At 27.8% G+C, this 23439-nt stretch overlaps 2 protein-coding genes and 1 long non-coding RNA gene across 15 annotated transcripts; 2 read left to right on the top strand and 1 right to left on the bottom strand.

Annotated features, from left to right (window-relative positions):
• The first annotated feature begins 184 nt into the window (after positions 1-184).
• DNApol-alpha73 (DNA polymerase alpha subunit B) lies at positions 185-7856 on the top strand. 2 transcript variants are annotated; one of them, XM_086905060.1, is made up of 7 exons: positions 185-382; positions 820-1033; positions 1148-1196; positions 5998-6098; positions 6173-6967; positions 7036-7251; positions 7324-7856. In XM_086905060.1, exons 1-7 carry the CDS (start codon positions 307-309, stop codon positions 7640-7642), a joined length of 1770 nt encoding a protein of 589 aa, XP_086761186.1. In that variant the 5' UTR covers positions 185-306; the 3' UTR covers positions 7643-7856. The 2 variants fall into 2 exon arrangements, with proteins under 2 accessions (XP_086761186.1, XP_086761187.1); XM_086905061.1 differs by lacking the exons at positions 185-382; positions 820-1033; positions 1148-1196 and adding an exon at positions 3777-4084.
• On the bottom strand, positions 7749-8426 carry LOC147658100 (uncharacterized). Its single transcript, XR_015291222.1, has 3 exons — positions 8218-8426; positions 8105-8138; positions 7749-8028 (listed from the first exon to the last, which is right to left on the bottom strand). It is a non-coding gene; the product is annotated as an uncharacterized LOC147658100 (long non-coding RNA).
• ERR (estrogen-related receptor) lies at positions 7957-23271 on the top strand. 12 transcript variants are annotated; one of them, XM_086905064.1, is made up of 9 exons: positions 7957-8087; positions 19186-19332; positions 19493-19606; positions 19674-19803; positions 20045-20251; positions 20382-20417; positions 20575-20715; positions 20811-21013; positions 21116-23271. In XM_086905064.1, exons 1-9 carry the CDS (start codon positions 8076-8078, stop codon positions 21452-21454), a joined length of 1329 nt encoding a protein of 442 aa, XP_086761190.1. In that variant the 5' UTR covers positions 7957-8075; the 3' UTR covers positions 21455-23271. The 12 variants fall into 12 exon arrangements, with proteins under 12 accessions (XP_086761190.1, XP_012345596.1, XP_086761189.1 ...); XM_012490142.3 differs by having other exon boundaries at positions 20045-20272; XM_086905063.1 differs by having other exon boundaries at positions 20030-20251.
• Positions 23272-23439: the final 168 nt, after the last annotated feature.

Below are 23439 nucleotides of genomic sequence, written 5' to 3'. Positions count from 1 at the left end.
TTATTAAACAAATATCTTAAAATAAAATATATTCTCAAAAATATAAAAATATTTCTTTTATTATATGTTATATATTGTTTATAAATAATATATAATAATATATAATATATAATAAAAATAATATCGATATACATTTATATTCGTTGTAATTATTTACGTCATTGAATATATATGACGTTTCTCTATAATATATATATGTATATAAAGCATTATAGCACTGAATATGAATGAAAATTCTGCGCATGTACATATATTGTTTTATTATATCTATTGGCGGGAAAAAACTGAAAAACACAGTATATTAAAATGTCAGAAGAATCATTAAGTTTGTGTTTCTTTAATTTAGGTTGTGATATTTCCGATAAATCCATCATCGATAAATGTAAGCTATTTATAAGTTTTAAATTAAAAAAGTTTAAAATTAATAGATTTTATTCCTAACCTATATGAATTCCTTGATTAATTCTTGATTAAAATATTACTATTTAATCAGAAACAACTCAATTTTAAATTAAATACATTTTATATATTTAATAATTCTTATATTCTTTATATTAATATATTTAAAAAATTATAATATATCTTTTTTAACCTCATCTTAGAAAGCTTGTTTTATATATTATGAACTATTATTTATATTTTAAATGTATTTATATGTTTAGACTTTTGTTTTAACATTTTTAATTTTGCATTAATTTTTGTAATATATATTACAAAATATAATATATATGTAATATGTATAAAATAATAATATATGTAAAATATGTTAATATACTGTTTTTATTTAAGAGATTTTCAATTAATTTTTTTCTTATCTAGGTATACAATTTTGTCATGTTTATAATATAGATGAAGAAAAATTTTTAGAATCGTGGGTAGCATATACTATTACGCATTCATTAGATATTAATCCAACAATAAACAATCTTATACAATTTGAGGATGAAGAACTTAAAAAAAATAGTGAATGTATCGTAACACAAGCTATGTCAAATATACATACTCTCGATATACAACCTAAAGAAGATATTATGTATCCTTTATATATATATTTGTCAAATATCAAATTTACAAAATTTTTATTGTTCTTTTGTGCTTATTTTTATATATCATCCTTACATATTCCTTATTATATACAATTATATAGTAATAATGTTTTGGAACTATATAACACTGGAGAATGTTCCACATCAAAGGTAAGTTTTTATTTTAATTATTCCTTATTTTGACATATATATATTTTTTACTATAAATATATGCATGCATCACACACACACACACGCGCGCGCGCGCGCGCACGCACGCACGCACGCACACATATAAAATTATTATTTATCAATAAATGATAATTTATTGTAAAAAAAAATTTAATACTATATTTTAATTTATTTCATTGCTATATATATTATAATAATTATTTTGTAAAATATCGCATTTCTTTTTATTGGTCGAAATTAGGATTTTTTATTTTTCTTCACAAAATATTGAATTTTTTAATGGATTATTTTGATTTTAAAATCTGTTAATCTTCGTTATTCTTTCTTTCAAGAGGAAAGATTTCTATTCTTATAATGATCTTTTAACATTGTTGCCAGATTTATCAATTTTATTTTTCATTAATTGAAATTTATATTTGATTATATATTGATTATTTATATATATATATATATATATATATATATATATATATATAATCAAATTTTATTGCATAATTATAATTTATGCATTCTCGAGAAAATTTTTTTATTTTATTATATTTTAACCTATATATAAATATTGTATTCAATGAAAAATATTTACTTTAAAAATAAATATATTATTTATTTATATATTTATATATATATTTGTTATATATAATATATATATATAATATATAATATATTACTATTTAATTTAAAATTAAAATTTCTATAAGTTATATAAAATATATTATATTTTACCAAATTAATAATTTTAAAATTAATATTCATAAATGAATATGTAAATATAATTTTTTAAAAGCGTAAAAAAAGTGTTCAATAATTTTAGTATAACATATTTCAAAATATTTTAAAAATGTTGTAGTTTAAAATTGAATATTGAATTTTGTCTCAACCTTGGCAATTCTATGATTTACATCGATTTGGCAACATTGCTTTGCATTCTTTATGGTCGATCTATGGTCTATAGTAACAGTGACGTAAGATTTCTACCTGAAAATCTTATTCTACATAAAAAAGTTCAAAATTGTATCTAACAATATTATACGAAATAGATAAAATTTTTAATTATTTTTATATTTTTATCTTTTTATTCATTAATATATTATTTAATTTTTTTGTAAATTACGATTTCAAATTTATATCAAAAAATATATTTATAATAAATTACATATTATACAATAATTTTTAAATATAAAAAATATAGTTTAAATGATATATATTTAATTATTTTAAAATTTTATTAATACATTGTATATTGGAATAATTAATTATATATTATATATTATGGAATAAATTGATTTTGAAATTTCTTTAGTTAACAAAAGTTCTGAATATAATTGAATTATTTATTTTATATTTATTTTAGCAAGATTAAATATTTTTTTTATGATTTTTTTCTTATATATTTCAAATTCTCTTTAATTTATATTAAAAACATATATTTCAAAGTTATATATATCATATCGTTTTAATAAAATTTTGCGATAATTAAATTTTGTTTTTTAAATTTATTTTTTAAAAGTAATATTTTCTTATTATAAATACAAAAGATTTTAAAATCATATTATTAACAATTATTATTAAAATATAATATTATAATATTAATATTATGCTTACACTGTTGTCATTGAGTATTAGATATTCCAATACTATTTTTCGGCAGGTGGTTTCTTGTTCTGATGTGTTGTAGGATCTTGTTGAAAACACCGTAATTCCCGCCACAAAAATCGTTCAGGTAGATCGCCGCCATTATCCCCTCTTCTTTTTTCTCAGTCTCCCACAAAGGACACTCTATTATGGAGGGGAATGTTGGATTCATTCTTATTGGTTGAAAAAGGATAGTGTGTATTCTCGTATCGTAGAGAGAGGGGTTCTTCTTCCATCCAAGAGAGTTGACCAGATTTCTTCAAAGGGTACGATTTCAGTTTTCAAGGACCCAGACTCCATTATCATCCTGATGCGCGCGTGCGCGCGCGCTTACAGCTTTCCGAACAAAACGTTGTGTTTTTTATGTACTTTTATGCTTTAATTCATAAATTCTACTGAAATTTACGAATACTACTTTACACCTAATTGTTTTGTTTGTGTACAAGGCAATTATAGTTCATATTTTTTAAAAATTAATCGCTATAATCAAATATCTCGATGGCGTCGAATTGAGACGCTACCGTTTGCTTGTCAGCTAGTTACACGTAATCGAAGTGTATTATTCAGTGATTTATCGGTTAATTGTGGATATAATATATAAATTGTAAATTATGTGTAAATGTTGTGAACTAGTAAATAATTTGTGCAAAAGAATATTATGCACACATATGCGGGAGTGCAGTGTATATTACATATTGAAATGGTCAAGTAACGCGTCAGCCATTACGGAATTCGGTTTGAGTGAATTTCATACTCGAAAGTCATTCCGGCCAATCGTATAACGATTCGCGTTATAAGTAACGACCTGTTGCTATTGCTATTACTACGTTCTAATTCATTCCATTTTTCTTTACTCTTTTTATCAATTTCTACGATAAAGTTTTATGTATATCGTGAAAACTTGCCAGATTAACTATATAAAAATGAAAAAATTGTTCATATATATGTAAAAATTGTTTGCTCATATTGAATTTATCATTAGATATTATTATAAGAAATATGCGATAAATGTAATTAACAATAGAAAAGTTTATGGATAACCTTATTCATTATTAATATATACGCATCCATATATATTGTATGAAATGAAAATAGTATTATATGTGAGAAAGAGAAAAAAGGTGGATTATAATAGTGTGCGTATACGCGAATGTCGTCGACCGTTCATTCGTTGAGAGTTCCAAGCGTCGCGTCGCTACAACCTGTTGCTTCGAGTATGTTGCATGTTTCTTTGGGTATACTCACTTTTTTTGAAAGTGTTTCTATATCTTTTAAATACTCTACGAAAAATAGTTTTTCTGGTTATATAAGTAAAGGTATTATATGATAAATTATATGATAAACTTTTTAGTTTAACATTTTTTATTTTTAAATTATACATTTATGTCTCCAAATGTACATTATAATTTGTACATAATAGCTTGTTAAAATTGCATATAATTGTGATAATTTTATATTTTTTTATTTAATATTTAATATGTTTTAATTTTTTTATTAATTTTTAATAAAAAAGTATCATACATTGATGATATCATTTTATACATATGAAAAAGTAAATTATATAAATATATGAAATTTATAGTAATAATGAAGTATCTGCAATTTTTAAATTGAACAAATAGAAAATTATTTAGTAAATAAAATTTAACTTTTTTAAACAATATTTTGTTGAAAGATGTTTTTTAAAAAGTTATTTACATTTATTAATTAAGTATAATTGATTAATAACTGACAGTCCAGTCTTTTTTCTTTCTTTATTTCAATTTTTAACTTTTTGATGATCTTTTTTATATGTAAAATAAATGAAAAATTTAAATTTTTTGTGAAGAAGGAAAAAAATATATATTTTGATATTTGTATTGAAAAATAAAAGACATGCCAACGGTTCTTATGGCATAGCATATAACTGGTAAAAGCACCATGTTATTTCCCACGGTATCTCTGTGAATAGTGGGGCAAAAGATTGCCAGGGGCGGATAGTTTGTGGAGAGAGGGGTAGAAGGAGAAATAGTCTCCTGACTCTGTGCATATTCGTCAGAAAAGAGGGGGAAAGAGGACAGCTCGGTGATCGACCTAAAGTTTTACATGATCTGGTACAGCAAGTATCATTCAAATAAATTTCTTCTCATATTTCTTTTATATATTTGATTGAATATTGCATGTATTTAGCACATATTTTGTAATTTTTGTAAATTTTATTTTATTAATTTATAAATAAATTATATTTTATATAATTTATATTTTAATGAAATTATATATAAAATTATATATAAATATAAAAATGATTTTTTAAAATAACCATTCCTAAAAAATTGGAAATATCGTATTAATTAGTTATTACAAAGAAAAACAAATTGTTATTTGTTAAAATTTAAAAGCATTAAACGCAAAATACAAGAAATAGTTTAAACTTTATCGAAACAATACGTAATACAGTGACAAGAATGATCAGGTTAATAACAATTAACCTTTCTCGTTATGTTGACTTCTGAATACAGATCATGCTATATAGTTTTTATCATTTTAATATTATGAATATAAAATAATTGTATTTATTCTTTCTGCCCTTTCTTCATTTATTTAAATTTTTTTTCTTAATCGTAACAGTTTCTCGTATTTGATATTTAGAATTTGCTTTCTAAGTATCAATAATGGAAAGTACCAAAGTTATGATGCAATATGAGAAGGAAGAGGATAGAAAAAGAGAAGAAAATGAAAAAATTTCCTGAATTTGCCAAATGAGTGAAGGTCTAGTGCACAGAAAATGAAATTGTGACTAGATCCACACTCATTAAGTACGTTCAGGTCTAAACATCACAATTTTATTGGTGATTATGAAAATTCTTCTGTATTAAAGTATGAATATGTCGTTTTAAGAATTTATTATTTCGTTTTCATTATTATAAATTGTTTTTTATTCACATATAAACTAAGATAATATAAAACAGATAATTCCATAGGCGAGTATGAATGTAGTGCACGTTTTGATTTATTTCGTGACTAGATACATACTCGTCTACGGTAATCTGTTTTGCTCTTAGAATGTTGTGTATGCGAAATATATATAAATAATATATTTCTAATTTTCAGTAAAAATAATTTGATGAATATATTATTATTCTATATAAAATTTTATTTTTTTTTTAAGCAAATTAAAAGAGCAAGGAGTCCATCAGCAGAATTAGAGAATGATACAAAATTACGGGCAATAGAACAAATTTTTCCACCATCGATATATACATCAAATTTGTAAGCAAATTATATTATAACTTACATTTTTGTAATTCGATATTGGAATTAGCAAATTTCAATCATTTTTGCAGAAATGTACCTATTCGTTCACCGAGCAGTACAGTTAAGGCTAAGATTCTTTTATATTTTGGTCCAAATATTCAGAATTGGAAAACTCAAAACGATTACGAAATATCGATCGTTCAAGCTGACAATCCCCATATACCAAAAGATGCAGTATACATGTATGAAATGCTTTTTAAACAAGGAGTTTTTCTCAGCAATCGTTGTAAAAGTTTTGGTGAGCGTCTATGTTATACTTGGAATGAAATGGGACCTTCGAATTCTAATATGCGTTACGTGAGAAACATAATGTGTATAAGTCAAACAACATTTAGAACATGGGGTAGAATATTTATAATGGATGATACTTCTACTGGCAGTAAAATTGTTATGTTGGAAGGTTCTAAAACAAATGTTGGTGAAAAAAATGCTCCTGTTATACGTTTAGACCTTAGTGGAGTTAAACATTATTCACTATTTCCTGGTCAAATAATTGCAGTGGAAGGTTTTAATACCACTGGAGATACTCTAATAGTAAAACAATTATTTGTTAAAGGATATGCACAATTATTTGATGAACCAAAATTATCAATAGATATAAAAATTTATGTTGCGGTTGGCCCATTTACATCCTCTGACAATTTAAATTATCAACCATTGTGGGATCTTATGAATCGCGTTGTAGAAGAAGAACCAAATATATTAATATTAATTGGACCTTTCATAGAATATACACATCCTGAAATTAAAAAGTGTACCTTGAAAGAAACATATCAAGATTTTTTTGATACAATTTTAATGAAGATTCTACAATATTTGCAAGGGTTATTATCGATTAATAATATTATATTAATATTTAATAAATTATTATTAATAATTTTTTATAATGTAGGAAATCAACACGTATTGTATTAGTATCTTCTAATCGCGATGCGCATCATGATTCAATTTTTCCGACACCAGAATTTATTATAAATACAAATAAAATTGGATCAAATGTGGCGAATCTTTATTCCATGCCAGATCCTTGCATAATAAATATAGATAACTTGTATATAGGAATAACATCAGTTGATATCCTTAGACATCTTGGACAGCAAGAAGTATCGTAAGTAGCAGAAGTATTTAGCAGAACTATTTAGTAAGATATGAATTTTATTATAATAAAAAGTTCTTTTAGGAATACACCTGGAATGGATAGGCTCGGTCGGTTAGCTGATCATATATTGTCTCAAACTACATTCTATCCTTTGTATCCTCCTCTTTCTGGCTTGAATCTTGATACAACACTTTGGACAAAGTACGCCTGTTTTGAGCGGCAACCACACATATTGATTTTACCTTCCGATGTGAAATATTATTGCAAATCATTAAATAAATGTCTCGTTTTAAATCCAGAACGATTGCGAAAGTATATCTATGCTAAATTATACATACGATCAATGAATAATAGGAAATGGGATCCAAACAATATATCTTGTGAAATTGCAAAAATCTAAATATAAGCGTTTTTTGTTTTTTGCAAAATAAATTATAAAAAAATAAAAAAATGTAAATTTATATATTTATTATTTAAAATACGAGGTTAAAAAATAATGAAAAGAATTTTTATATAATTTGTATTTTTTTTTGTCATAATTTTGCATACATGATACATGTATTCCACATATAATTTTTTTAAATGGATAAATAAAAAATTGAATAAAATATTAAGTAAAATTAGTACTTTCTCATTTTTCCGTTAGAGGTTAGCACTTATCGTATTTAGGATTATAATTCTTGTCTGTATTGTAAACGTATGATGGCGCCACATGAACAACAATTGGAGCCATCGAGTTTTCTGCTTCTAGTGAGTTGTAGAATCGGCCATTGCTCCAATATTTTTCTTGTGATTGAAAATTTTTAATCTCTGATGGAAATACAAAAGTGTATATGAGTACTGAGGTAAGTTATTTAATTACCTGTTACATTTGTCATTCCTTTTGTGATATATTTCTGGAAAAACAGAAAAGATAATTGAGTATCAACGATCTGCCAAATTTTGATCCGCCATCTTTGTTACAAATTCGTTTACATTTTAGTATGTGAGTTATATTTTTTATAATTATTTTATGTTTTGCATTTTAAATTTACGTTTAAATGATTAATTTTGTACATATTGAAAATTAGAATTAAATAAGATTTTCTTAATATTTGTTTTTGCATTTTCGAATTAACTGCGCGAGTTTCATTATTACTGTTATGGCCTTGGTTTTTTAGTCCAAAAAAACGAGTTATGAAATTAGACATGTGATGATAAATATATATATATATATATATATGTATGTGTGTATATATATATATATGTATATATATATGTAAAAGAATATGATGCTTTGCTTAATTATGTTTTTTATTATCTTTAAAACAATAGTAATATGATCTATTTCTTGTTAAAATATAAAATTCAATTATTAAATAAATATTTACATGTTTTGCATGCTTTTACAAAAGTAAATTATATATATTTTGAATAAAAAGAACATGTAATTTTTATTGAATGTTGGTATATTATAAGAATGAATAAATTTAAAGAAAAATATGTGTGAATTTAAAATATATTATCATTTTATATTATTTTTTAATTATACTGTATCTTTTATATTGTATAGAATTTGTATATTCTTAAAAATTAAATTTATATCAATTTACTATTTGATATTTTTCAATTTTGTAGTTAATATTGTTAATTATTTTATTACGTTATATATGCAATGTATATTTAATTTTTTAAATATAAGTTATGTGAATAAAATTGCAAGATATTGATTTAAATAGTTGATAAAATGATATCGACAAATGAAATTAGAAATTTCTTTATTACCGACTGTTTATTTTTCCACTCTTTAAGATATTTCATAAAATTTGCGTATTATTATTATTATTATTATTATTATTATTATTATTATTATTATTATTATTATTATTATTATTATTATTATTATTATTATTATTATTATTATTATTGTTGTTGTTGTTGTTGTTGTTGTTGTTATTGTTGTTATTGTAGATATATATTTTATTTGTGAATTTAAAACTATACATTATTATTATATTTGTTATTGGTAAATTATATATGATAAGAAATAAAAGAATTATTTCTATAAATATATCTTTAATATAGCGTTTTATTGAATATTTTAATGATAAAAAAATGTACATGTTTCAAAAAATTAAGTTTTTTTTACATTTTTATTACATTTTTCATAAAATCATTTTCAAAAAGATAATTAAAAAATATTAATATATCTTTCAATATATAATCTTCAAAATAGTTTCTGAATTTATATTTACTATTTATAGATAATATTGAAAATAATGAATTTGAAAATGATGTTGCAAATATATTTAGCATTTTTTGATATAATTTTATAAATTTTATAATTATATAAATATAATTTATATTTATAAAAATATTTATAAAAATATTAATATAAATCATGATTACTTGAGGAATTCACATACAGAATATCTAATATATCTATTAGATATGAACACGATATAGTATCATAAATATAAGAAAATGAAAGTGTCATCGATCCAGTTGATTTAAAATCTAATTACTTCAACTCAAGTTACTAGTATTTTTACTCATTACTTTTATTGGTATAATTTTTTATTTTTATTTCTTAATTGATCTTTGAGAATGAAATATGGAAATATTATTTTTTAAATTCGTGTTATTTTCGACAATCTTCAATATTTTAATTGTATATTTACTTTTATAGTTTATTTATTTTTTAATTTTTTATATATTAAAAAACTAATTGAAATTTTAATATATAATTGATAAAAATCTTTAATGACCATTGCAATGAAATCATCAGAAAGAAACAAAAATGTATATTTGTATAATAATTTTTATTTATAATTATTTATAATTTTTATTATAATTGTATTTTATTATAATTATTATAATCCTTTGAAAAACAATTGACAATAATAATTTTATCATAATGATGTATGCATGAACGATTATATTTATTCATGTATATTTAATTTTCTTTTTCTTTACTGTATATAAGAATTACAAGGAATAATTCTAATTACAGTATCAAAAGATTTTTTTTCAATAAAAATGTAAAATACTTTGATGATTTAAAAACATCATTCTGTACATTATATGTGTATATATATATATATATATATATGTACACAGACACACATAAAGTTTGAAACATAATGAAATCATAAAATGAAAATTGAATTAAAGAATAAAAATCTTTTGGTGAGAGATTAGGATTTTAGAACTAACGGTAGATGAAAATTGAAGTGTCTACGCTGGTGGGCTGTTTTGGGCAGGCTGTACGCAAAAACGGCGGCAGTCAAGTTCAAGGCCACCATCGGTTACTTTTCTTTCCCTCCTCGTCGGCAGAGCAGCGGTCGCCTTCAGTGCTACTGTTGCTGCTGCGACACCATCGCTACCATCGTCACCACTGTCTCAGCCGCCGCCAGTACTTTCAGTATAGCCACAGCCACCGCCCCCGCCTCCCATCTTCCATCTCCCTCTTATTCTTACCCTTCCATTGCGATATATATGTTGCACACATTACTCCAGTAACGTATCAACTTAGGTTTTGTATAGGACTGGTTCAACTATGGGGGTAAAGGGAGAGTTTTGGAGCTCGATCGATCTACCTGCTAGTCTGAAAATTCAATTGGCTTGTATATGGACGCAATGCCATTTTATACATTCTTTGTTCATATATTTTTATCATATCTATTTCTGTGTAAAAAAACATTCATATTATAACATTTATTTTCTTCTACTTCGTAGAATCATTTATTCAATTAACATCTTTTCCTGTTTCTTCATCGTGTTTAGAATACTGAAGAAAAAGAGATTCAGTTTATAGAAAGATCTGCTTCAAAATAGCTTCACGGCCAAGAGTTAATGACCGATTGGTCATGATCATGATAATATTCACAGTAATTTTATCAATTTCGTTTATATTTATACAACGTGGTAACTGTTGTGATTTAAATTGAAGTTGATGATTTTATCATCGATAAATACAACCCGATCTAATTCTTTGCAAATGCAAATACTCTGTTGTAAGATATCTTGAAGATATTAATGTTCCTGGAAAATTTATTTATATTCTATATATACAATATATGTTTATATAATAAAAATGATATATAATATTAATATTAATATTATATAATATATAATATATGTTTTTAATCTCATGAACATTATTTACTTATATTTATTGTTATAGAAATTATTTTTAGAATTTTTCTATATAAACTATATAATAGTAACTCAGAAAAATCTATTAACAACATTTATATATAATATAACAATAATATTATACAATATATTATAATATATTTATATATATTATAATTATTTATAATAATAAATTTATTAATAACATATATATATATATATATAATAATAAATCATCATATAAATGTTGAAATTTTATCTATTATTTTATCTAATTTTATCTAATTTTATCTTTTTTTCATGAGAAATTGTTTTGTGTTCAAATGAGAGAATAGATCATATAAATCATAAAAAATTGAATATCTGTTGATTAATTAGATAAGATATTTGACATGTTTTGTCTGAAAATTCGGTTATTCCTTAAGCGATAAGGTAATTAGCATAAGAAATATATATTTTGCGGATTTGTGGCGCCTGGTATTAGGATCGGCCATCTCCGTGTATTACCGTATCCTCAGAATTGCCGTCAGTCGCGTACGGCTCGTCGCGCCGTCAACGTCGTGGTAGGGAGGTAGTGTGTACATACTCGTGTGTGTGCTTATTCGTGGTCTTCATGAGTGTTCCAATTCTTGACATTGTGGTCTTTTTCGCTTTTCATCTGGGAAAAGTATAGCAAGAAAATAAGAATACAGTGTTCTTATATTATTTGGACAAAAGAGACGATCATGGATTCATGGATGTACGATGTGGTAGGTGTTGTCGATACATAACCTCTTTCTTCTTTTCCATCTCGTGGCTTTGTTTACGTTGCTGCGCGCGCGTTCTCTACTATTTTCCGTTAATCCGTTGATCGAATATCGAGCAAAGTTTTGATTATTTCGAAATGAAAATATTTAACGTTCGTTTCGAAGAATAATCAAATAGAAAAGTTTGTTTTATAGCAGATTATGTGTTGATCATTATATGATCAAATCCGGAGTTGAAAAAAATGCTTTAACTTTGGTAATCTCCAAAAATTTGTATTTTTTTTTCTTTATTAATATGTAACAAATTCAATGATTTTTCTTACATAGGTAGATCATGTTGATTACATCTGTTGTTCTAACTTGCTTGTTTTTCAATGCAATAAGAATACATATGTATTATCTTTGTCGCGTACATACCGTCAGTCAGCTTTAGCGACAACAGACTCGGTTATTACGTTACGACGTGTCTGTTAGGTAATCTATACTGTAACTCACTGATCATTTTTCCACGTCTGTCGGTTTTTAACGTTACCGTTGATTCATGATTACTTCGATTTTGTAATCTCTGTTTCTGCTAATTGATAAGTTGATCGATTGATTTGAATTAAATTTTACGTTTAACGTATATATGAAATATGTAAATATTTGAATAAATATGATAAATTTAAGATACTAAATAGATAATAAATTTAAAATTCTATATTGGATATAAGTTAAAATATTTTACATCATTTGTATATGTATGTACATACAAACATTGTCATGAAAAAGTTGTTTATTTTGATGACTGTGAAATAACTAAATCGAACGACCTTAAGTTAGAAACTTTTATCAATACTTTTTCATCTACGTTTTTTTTCTTGTTTGTTTCAAAATTTTAATTTTAATTTTTGTTTTTTATTTGCAATTTTGTTAAAAGATATATTTTATTGATAACGATCGATAAAATTTTAAGAAAATATATTAATTATGACATTAATATCATCTTTTGAAAAAAAATATAGGTAATATAGATAATATTTCGTAAAAAAATATAAATAATGTCGTTTGATTATCATATGAAGTATTTGAAAATATATGAAAACGATTATTTTGTTAAAAACAATTATTTTAAAATTATTTCAATTATTTTGCGATAATTAATTTTTGTGCTCCGATATACATAAATGATTTTTGACAATAACAAGAATATAATAATTTTACATCAATTTATTCAGGAATTCTAAGTCATATGGAAATTTTCCAAATTTTTCAAAGTTAATTTTAATCAAAATGGAGGAAATTTATGTTCATTTAAAGATGATACATTTTATTGCTCATTGAATATAAGTATATTTATCAATAATACATATTTTTTTTTAGAATTTTAGAAACAAATATTTCACGTATAAAGTTTTCCAAAAAGAATGTATCATCCTTATAAAATCATTTTTTTCCTGTATTTAACTATTTTTATATATGAAAATTATGATAATTTTATAATGGCGTATTTTTGTGATTTATATGTGATTATATGTATATATATATATATATATTAGTGTTTAATAATTTGAATATATTAAAATAATCATATAATACATAATCATATAAATCTTATACAATTTTGTATGAATAAAATATAAGAAAACATGGAATTATTTATTTCATCTTTAATTTTCTTATTAATTAATATTTAGCATTTTTATAATGGATGAATTAAAATACATTGATACTAATATTATTTTGAATCTGCTCAATGCTGATTTTGTTAAAACAGTTTCTTTTTTATATTTTTATTAATATTCTTATTAATATTTATTTTGGAAATAAATATTGGCTGATCATTCGTGCTCTTTTACGAAAAAAAATTTCCCACGAAATTTCAAATTCGATCACGTATGACGCACATAGCGAATCGATAGATTGAGATAGACTACTGCAATGGAAATAAAATTGCGGATTCCTACGTAGGAAGTTTAGTAAATCGAAGATTATTGTAAAGTTAATAAAAAAGTTAAGAAAAAAAAAGAATGTTCGTCACAAGAATGCGTCAGTCGATATTTTCGGATTTCCTTATTCTTACTTAGTGTTAGAGAAATTTTTAAAACATTTTAAAATCGATGATCCAAAAATGATATGTATGATAAATATTTTTTTGGATTTTTATGGATTTCTAACATGACAAGGATGCGTTTACTTTTTTCAGCATTTCCTTTCCGAGTTTTTTATTTGCATGTCAAGATAAATTTTTTATATCATAATTTTGTATATAAAATATATATTTTAAAGAAAAAGAAAAGTTTAAGAAGCTTTATGATCGAATAACTTTATAAAATGATTATATGTTTGCACGTAGTATATGAACAGACTTGTTATAAAGATGATATTTGTTTTATTTTAATTCTCTCTCTCTTTTTGCATCTTGCTTATTATACATTGTACACGAAATTACGTGCGATATCTGCATATGTTTGTGCGTTTATCGACGTTTCGTGTATATTTTGTAGATAAGTAAAGTAATGTATTGACTACTAAAAATTTGCATTATGATGATAAACTTTTATGATAGAATATATATTTTGTTTTAGTTATAAGATTCATTGAATACACAAATAGGTATATTTCTATTTATATTATATTTATATTTCCGCAAAATAAGTTCATCTACATTAATGAGCATTAAAATTACATGAATCGATAGAGGAATGGCTCGATGGTATATCGAGATGAAGCGAAAGATATTGATAGAAACGCGATTCTGATATCAGAATCGCAATTATTCGCAAAAATCGTTTTCTTATCGAATGATGAAACGATGGAGTATTCGTCGATAGGTGTGTTTGATGATTGGTCGTGCAGGTTGTGCCAATGATGCGTTGTCTGGTTTGGTAAGGAACATGTTTGGATAATCATCGGCTTTCCGAACTCGGCTCGGGTGGGGAGCATTGAAGTTTTCAGGCTACGAGACACGTCGGTGACGTCATCTCAAAGCTGGGCCAGCCATAACCTTGGACAATACGCGAAATAAATTCTCTTATGTGTGATTTTTATCTCGAAAAAAGCACACGTTCGTACAACGTGATTTCCGTTATTATTTTTTTTCCTTCTCTTGTCTGTTCAAATCCAAGTTGATTATGCAGTACATTGGGCGATAATGGAATGATTAATGCGTTTAGAATCTTTACGAAATAATGCGAATTAAAGTAAAGTTTATCGAAATATATGATTTTAATAATATATATATATATATATATATTATAAAAAAGGATAGAGAAAAAGATTGGAAGTATGAAGTCGTTTGCAAGTCATTATTTCAGAGAATTAAATCAATGTTGAAAAATAATGAGCAAAATGGAAAAAATGCGGTTTGCGTTGAATTGTTGATGAAGGTAAAAAAGATTTAAAAAGTGAAAGAGCGTCGCGCCGTTCTAAAATTAGTTTATAGCGATAGTCTCGATGTTGTTATGCTGACTTGTTATGGTATTATTTTTTTTTTTTTTTTCATTGGCTAAACTTGCTGCGAAATCGGAACATACATTGTTACCGAAGCTCTGGCCTTGACCGCGACCCAGGGTCTTCATCCTCGGGATATCGATTCGTTCTCTCAACTTCTAATTCTGTATCCACCTGTATATAGCTGTAATATTGCTACTCCGTGAGCATTGTAATAATTCAGGGTCATCGCAATCGACTTGTTGCGAAATCGCAGACATATTGTGCACATCATAATGCTTTTCTTTTATCGGAAATTTATCCGAAGGAAATAAACATTCGTCGTAACTCGAGAAAATAAGATGGTGTCCGATTCCTTTTCATCGTCTTCGATCTCGTGCCAGAGTCTCGAGTTATCGAAAAGAAGATTGCACAATCCAGGAACATTTCCGTTGGATGAGATTACTTACATATTATTTCTCAAAAAAATTAAATATGATTTAGTTAATCGGTAAAGATTTTTCTTTTTTTTTTATTGATTTATTCATTTATTCGAATTGAATCACTTTTTAGATTAAATGTTGCGACGATTTCATTTTCGTGTAAGATATTACGTGAAAAAAATAACGTAAACGTAAAACTCATTCGAATTTAATTAATCCATTTGTTTCGATTCGTGTTTATAGTGTTTTGTCAAGTTCAACGGTATATGCTCTAGCTTTTAAAAATTCGAATTGATTCGTATAGTTGCATAGACAAACGACGAAATGTTTTTCGATTTGTGTACCTCGCAGTGAGCAATGACATTTTTTTCGTCGCTAGAGCACAAATGAGATATTCCAATTTTTAACAAAGATTTGTGATCGAGAAAAAATAAAATAAATATATATACAATAACCGATGATTTCTTTTTCTTTATTTCTATCATTTAAATATGTTTCTCATTTACATAATTGATTCGTATAAAAAGATTTCGACTGATGGATTTGAAAGATTCGATTGAATTGATTCCATGTGTTCATCTTAAAAATTTTTATACCTCTTATATATATATATATATAATTTCGACTTTGAATCGGACACTATAAATTGTTATAAATTATTTGCTAATATAAACTTCCATTATGTCAGAATTATACTTCTATACTTTATTTATTCTGTTAAAATTTAAAAATTAGTACGATAGAGAGCATGAAAAGATATATTTCGTATATCATCGTCAATGATCGTTGAATAATGAATAGCAATTGTTAAGAAGACATCTTTGATCGTAATTAAACCGCGTTATTGCGATAGAAATAAAATTACGACTAGCCAGAGTGCAATCGATATTCAGGTCATGGCTTCCTCTAAAAATGGACGCTCGATTAAAAGCTTCATTTTCTTTTCCTCTTCTCTTTTTTTGGGGTCGCATATACGTATATATATATATAACGTACATATATATATATATGTGTATATATATAACATGTGTATGTGTGTGAAATAACACGAAATTCTCTGTCAAATAGAATAACTAATGACCTTGATTCTTTGTCGTGTTACATACGCAAAGATCGCTTTCGCAAAATGAAGTAATATAGTCAACGATTTCGCGTAAGTTTCAAGGTATGCGGGTCTTAAGTATTCAACGAAGAAAAGCATTGATTTTATCAAATGGAATGATCACCGCGTATAGACATCGCGTAATACATTGTATTGTTTCGAAGAAAAGTTTTCAAAGTTTGATTTGACTCGAATTTTTTTCTTAATGATCCATAAAGTCCAGTCTTGTCAGATGAATGTGCTAACGTAGAAGGGAATGAGACGAATGGATCGACGTACACATCGAGGTGCATCTGAACACGAGGAAGCTGAAACAGAGCAAGATAAAGAGAGCTAGAGGGAGAAGGGAGAGGTGAGAAAGAGTGTGAGGAGCTAGTATACTATTGGTACAAGTAAAAACAGTGAGAGATAGAAAGAGGAAGAGAGAGAGGAGAATCAGACAGAGGGATTCAAGGTCGCCGGAGTCGGCTGTTTCCGTCGGAGTTCGGCGGCTAAAATTGTGCGTTGGCGCGGTTCTGCGGCCTTCGCGAACGTGGCCGCTTCTCTCACAGAAAAGTCAAGTTCAAGGCTAACCAGATATCGCGATACGCTTATTTCTCTCTTTCTTTTTCCATTCCATTTCTTCCTTCCGTTTGCATTTTGGTAAATTGAACGGGTTATGGAGGGATGCGGAGAAAGTGTGAAAATTAAAAATCTTGGACGACTCGGGAGCGATGGAGGCGAGTCGATCGAGTCGAATAGATGCTTACGCTTACGCAATCTCTTCTTTTCTCTGTCTTTTTAAACTTTCTTTTATTCGATCATATCTATTTTATTCTCTTTCCTATTGTTTGGAAATCATATCATCATTTCTTCACGAATTTCAGCTCGGGATTTGAGGGGAATTGTATCATTATCGTTTCGTCATGGTCGTCATTATGTATCGTGGCTGAGTGTTCCGCGCACCGTGTCGGTTTTTATTTCATTAATCTAAACGTGGGAGACGTACACGTGAAGCACTTCGCACGACTAGTCAAGTTCGAGGTTAACCAGCCGCTTCGGTGCCTTGTCTTTTCTTTCCTTTTTTAATTCCTTGATATCGTTTTTCCTCTTTTTTTCCGTCTGCCCTCGATCGCCATATACATTTCACGATTCTCGATGTTTATCGATTTCTACTATTGAAATAAACGGCTGGTTAAAATGGATCGGAAAGAGTTTTTTGATTAGAATGCGTGCGATTGAAATTCTAATAAAATCGATAATTCCCATTCGAGCGACTTTCTTCATTATTCCGTATTCCGGGACGAGTGGTTGTACGAGTATTAATTTACGAGTATTAAAAATTGAACAAAGGTATCGTTATAAAAAAAGAAAAAAAAAAATTGCGTTGCGTTGCAATGATAAGGATACGTCTCTGAGAGACAGATTGTGCCTGGATAAAGCATAAATCTCCAGACACGCGTCCTAAGTTCTTGCGAACGATCGTAACTGCATCTCGCAGAAAAGCCAAGTTCAAGGCTAACCAGATACTCTGCACTCCTTCTTCTTCCCCTCGATCCCCTTTCTGCGTGCATTTAATATACGATACCGAGGGCAGGAGGGCGACAGAGGAATAGGCTTACGCAATCCTTTCACCGTTACTTTATTCACTATCACGCTCTGCTCAACGTTCTTTTAAGGATACCTTCCTTTTCAGTAACTTGTTCATATGACTACTTTTACTTTTTTTCATAAATTGCCGAATTATATTTTCTCCTCACGATATTGTTGCAAGAAAACCAAAGAATGTATAAAATGGATAAGAAAAGGAAAAAGAAAAAAAAAAAATAGAATAGCGAGAAGCAAGAGATAGCTGCATAATTGTAGAATTAACGAAAAAATTGTGAACTAATATTCGAAGAACATCGATGCTATGTATCGCGAATTTTCTGAAGTCAATTCTAAAAATGCTTGAGGCGTTGGTCGTGCTTAAAAATAGCAGCAGAAAAAAAGTGCAGCTGACTGCAAAGCAGACTGTCTCTTCTTCTTTTTCGATATTTGCCGCAATTTGTTTAAAAGCGAATTAACATCGAATTATGGCGTTATATAGAAAATAATTAGAACAACATATGTGAAAAATTACAAGGCATTTTGCTGATTGTTTTAGGTTTGTATGATGCCCGGTGGCGGCACCGAAAATATGATTGGAAATAATAGGACTATGGCGAACATTAAACAAGAAATTGAAAATCCTACAACGCCTACGCAAAATTATCAAGTTTGTTCACCGACCACTACACTTCAACATCAAGAGGTATTTTGGACATGTACTTTTTACGGTCAAAAAGAAAAAAAAAAAACATTGTGATTCGTGAGAGTTGTGCGAGAAAATGTAAAATAACTTGAAACAAATATATATTTTTGACAATGAGAATGATATCGAGTGATTTTTTTTTTTTTTTGTTATATTTCAGGTGATTTGTAGTAAAATAGAAGTTCCGCCCGATTATGGTGGGGGCGAAGGTAGCCCTGGAAGTCCAGAAATGCATCATTGTTCGTCAACTACACAGCCTTTAGGGACACCTGAGGTATACAAGAATTTTCAATGGTTATTTTTCAATTTTTAAATAAGATTCAATGAATCTTTTTATTTAGGAAGGTGTTAAAGAGGAAGATATGATACCCAGAAGGCTTTGCTTGGTGTGCGGTGATGTTGCAAGTGGATTTCATTATGGGGTTGCATCTTGCGAAGCGTGTAAAGCTTTTTTCAAAAGAACCATACAAGGTAAGAAAAGTTCCTTCGCACTTACAAATATTACTTTTCGAAGAATTTTCCAGGTAGCACCGTGATATTCTAGTTACGAATATTCTATTACGATATAAATTTTTTTTGTTAATTATTAATGTGAGAACATTTTGTCGTTATTCATTTATCATTAGCATATTATACGTATATTCATGATAATATTGGTGCTACCTGGATGAGAACCATGTATATTACAATAAAATAGCGAGTAATTTTACAGGTAATATCGAGTACACATGTCCCGCGAATGGGGAATGTGAAATAAACAAACGCAGGAGAAAAGCGTGTCAGGCGTGTAGGTTTCAAAAGTGTCTTAGACAAGGCATGTTAAAAGAGGGAGTCCGATTGGATCGTGTTCGAGGAGGGAGACAAAAATATAGAAGATCCACCGATCCCTATACGCCAGTGAAACCAGCTCCCTTGGAAGGTGATTTTTTTAATAATCCTTGTTAGTATAAATATCACATTTCGATCATGATCGTATCATTATAAAAAAACGCATCTTGTTCCGTATCTTGACAGATACGATTAAATCTTTGATATTTTATTCTTTCTAGCAAACATAGCAACAGGAGCTTCTAACGAAATAATAAGTAAGCTATCGGGTCCTCCTTCCATTTTATTTTATTCGAGTCGGATACGTTGATTCATTGCTAAATTTTTTTCATCTTGACACGAAATCATCATACATCTAATGTAGATGTTCACCGTATAGATGTTCAAACGGTAAATTTTTTAATTTATTGGTAGATAATAAAATGCTGGAAGCTTTGGCTGCCTGTGAACCCGACATGCTGCAAGTATCAAATATCTCTCATACTCTTGATACAGATCAAAGAGTACTCGGACAATTATCTGATTTATATGATCGGGAATTAGTCGGAATAATTGGTAATGTATAACGCAATTTTTGTGCTAACAGAAAGTTGTATTGTATATGTAAATGATTGATCAATTTATTATTTAAAAAATTAATTCGTTTAAAGGTTGGGCAAAACAGATTCCAGGATTCAGCAGTTTAGCTTTAAACGATCAAATGCGGCTTCTGCAAAGTACGTGGGCTGAGATATTGACATTTAGTCTCGCGTGGAGAAGCATGCCAAATAATGGTAGATTAAGGTTTGCACAAGATTTTACTCTAGATGAACGACTTGCCCGCGAATGTCATTGTACAGAGTTATACACGCATGTGAGTATCGTTCGAAACGATTTGATTCATCTTGTGTATCTTGTTAACTTTAATATTTGTTAATTTTTTATTTTTGCATATATGTATAATTTTTTTACACAGTGTATCCAAATAGTAGAAAGGCTTCAAAGATTGGGATTAACCAGAGAAGAATATTATGTGTTGAAGGCATTGATATTAGCAAACAGTGACGCAAGATCAGACGAGCCACAGGCATTATACCGCTTTCGAGATTCTATCTTAAATTCATTATCGGACTGTATGGCCGCAGTAAGACCAGGACAAGCGCTTCGTGCCACTCAAAACATGTTCCTAGTGTTACCCAGTCTCAGGCAGGTTGATGGAATTGTTAGACGATTTTGGTCTAGTGTGTATCGAACGGGAAAAGTACCAATGAATAAGCTCTTTGTAGAAATGTTAGAAGCTGCTTATTATCGATGAAATATCAACTCGAACTCGATTTATTAATATCTATAATGATATTGAGGACTTCATAGAATCGCTGTTATTAAATAACACTCGCACATTAAGAATGACTTAAAGGCACGCATTTTGTTGTGTTCCTAAGATATAAGCAGAAGACAGTGAGTGATAGTGAAATGCGAAAAGAAAGAAACGGAGACTGTACAGTTTTATTCATTTTCTGTAAGAGAAAGACTTATATATATAAAAAAAAAAGAAAAGGCTTTATTTTTCAAACGCAAGAGTGTTGGAGCGTGGAGCGTTGGCCAGTGATTCCAGCAGTCGTTGAAACACTTTACGAAACACCTTAAGATGGCAGGCACATTGTTTCGTCGAAATAACCAAACTTTCCTTTTCGAGTACCCCATTTACAGGTACAAAGAAAATTACGATGTTATTTCAAGATAGGATACGTAGTACAAGATGCGAGATGCTTTTTCTGGAGCTCTCATTTTAGGATAGTTTACGAAAACCTGTCGCCAGACAGAAGAACCTACCAAATAAAATAAAATGTTTTCATTTACGTAAGATCGTAACACCGAACCGGTGAGATCGTAGAAATCAAATGCAAATGTACTAACTGTGGGTGTTTGACGTTATAGGATTAGAGCATCGTGTTACCAAATACTACCAGTTCAATCAAAATTATACGTAGCTCCGATTCGAACGTTATTTTAGTTATGTCTTTTCTCTGAAAAAAAAAAAAAAAAAAAAAAAAATATCCAGTCAATTTGAAACTAGAGGAACGCGGACTCTATATTTTTAAGAGTGTTGATAAAAAGTTAATATCATTTTACATAGAATAACTGCACATTTTAATACTATTAAATGTAAAGATCGATAAATGTAAATCGATGTGTGTACCGCATTGAACATCCATAGTTATAGTTCAGCAAATGAATTTAATATGTGCTGTTGTACAAATCGAACCAATTACGTGAACAGAGCTGTGAACAGTGAACAAGGAAAAGCAAAAGAATGGCTGGATCGTTCTCTAATTAGCGCCATGCTGTTTTCTACGAGATATTGTGAAAAAAAAAAAAAAAAAAAAAAAAATGTTTCGAGAACGAACCTTTGGCCAGGTTGCCAGGTTCTTAGGAAGAGCAGAAAAAAATTTAATCGATTGTTGAAATGATTGCGAAATGTTATTCGCGCGTGCCACACGAAGAGCGTAGGAGAATATATATTATATTATATTATTATATTATATTATATTATATGTATTCAGGGATCTTTATTATCTAGTTATTATTGTTACGAGATCTGTGCATAGATCTTGCGCATAATATTCGCTTTTTTCGAAGCGAAGAATCGTAAAATATCGTATAGGAGCTACTACTCACATAAAAGGTTCATTTTTAAAGGAGGGAAAACCGTTTAACAACAAATTAATGGAGTTTTTTTTTTTTTTTGTCGATTACACGCAACGAAAGGCAAGGTTTCTATCGATTTTTGGATCAGCTTTTTTTGTTATTTCGCGATCACTCGATATTAACGATATCAATCGAAAGAAAGAAATTGTTTTATTCGAAGTTATATATAAATAAATATTAGATTTCGTTAAGCGGATCGAGTCGCTCGAAACCTTGTCGATTTTAAAATGCGGTGTAATCATGTGACGTAATCAGAGTGCAATAATATCAGGACATGCGATTACATTTTTCTTTTGGTCAATTGATCGCGACGTCCTTTTAAGTTTCCTTTATTTGTATATTTCGTCTTCGTTCTTCTAATCTCGTTTGAATCCTTGTTTAAAACCTCCTGCATTTAAATACACGATGCAAATAGTTGATAGACGCTTACGTATTGCGTGTCCTTTCTCCATTAGTTTTTTTTCTCGATTATCCACGACGGTTCATTCCTCATTATGAAATAGATAATGCAACGAATGCGATGAGGAAAAAGAAAGAAGAAAATCTTCGCTGTTGAGCCACGGCGAATTTTTGTTCCATATATCTTTTCGG

This window comes from Apis florea, unplaced genomic scaffold, assembly GCF_048593485.1.
Source record: "Apis florea isolate Af1SG1 unplaced genomic scaffold, ASM4859348v1 contig_2350_pilon, whole genome shotgun sequence".
Classification (NCBI taxonomy): domain Eukaryota; kingdom Metazoa; phylum Arthropoda; class Insecta; order Hymenoptera; family Apidae; genus Apis; species Apis florea.
The sequence above is the reverse complement of the archived record's forward strand: the minus strand, read 5'-3'. Positions and strand labels throughout refer to the sequence as shown.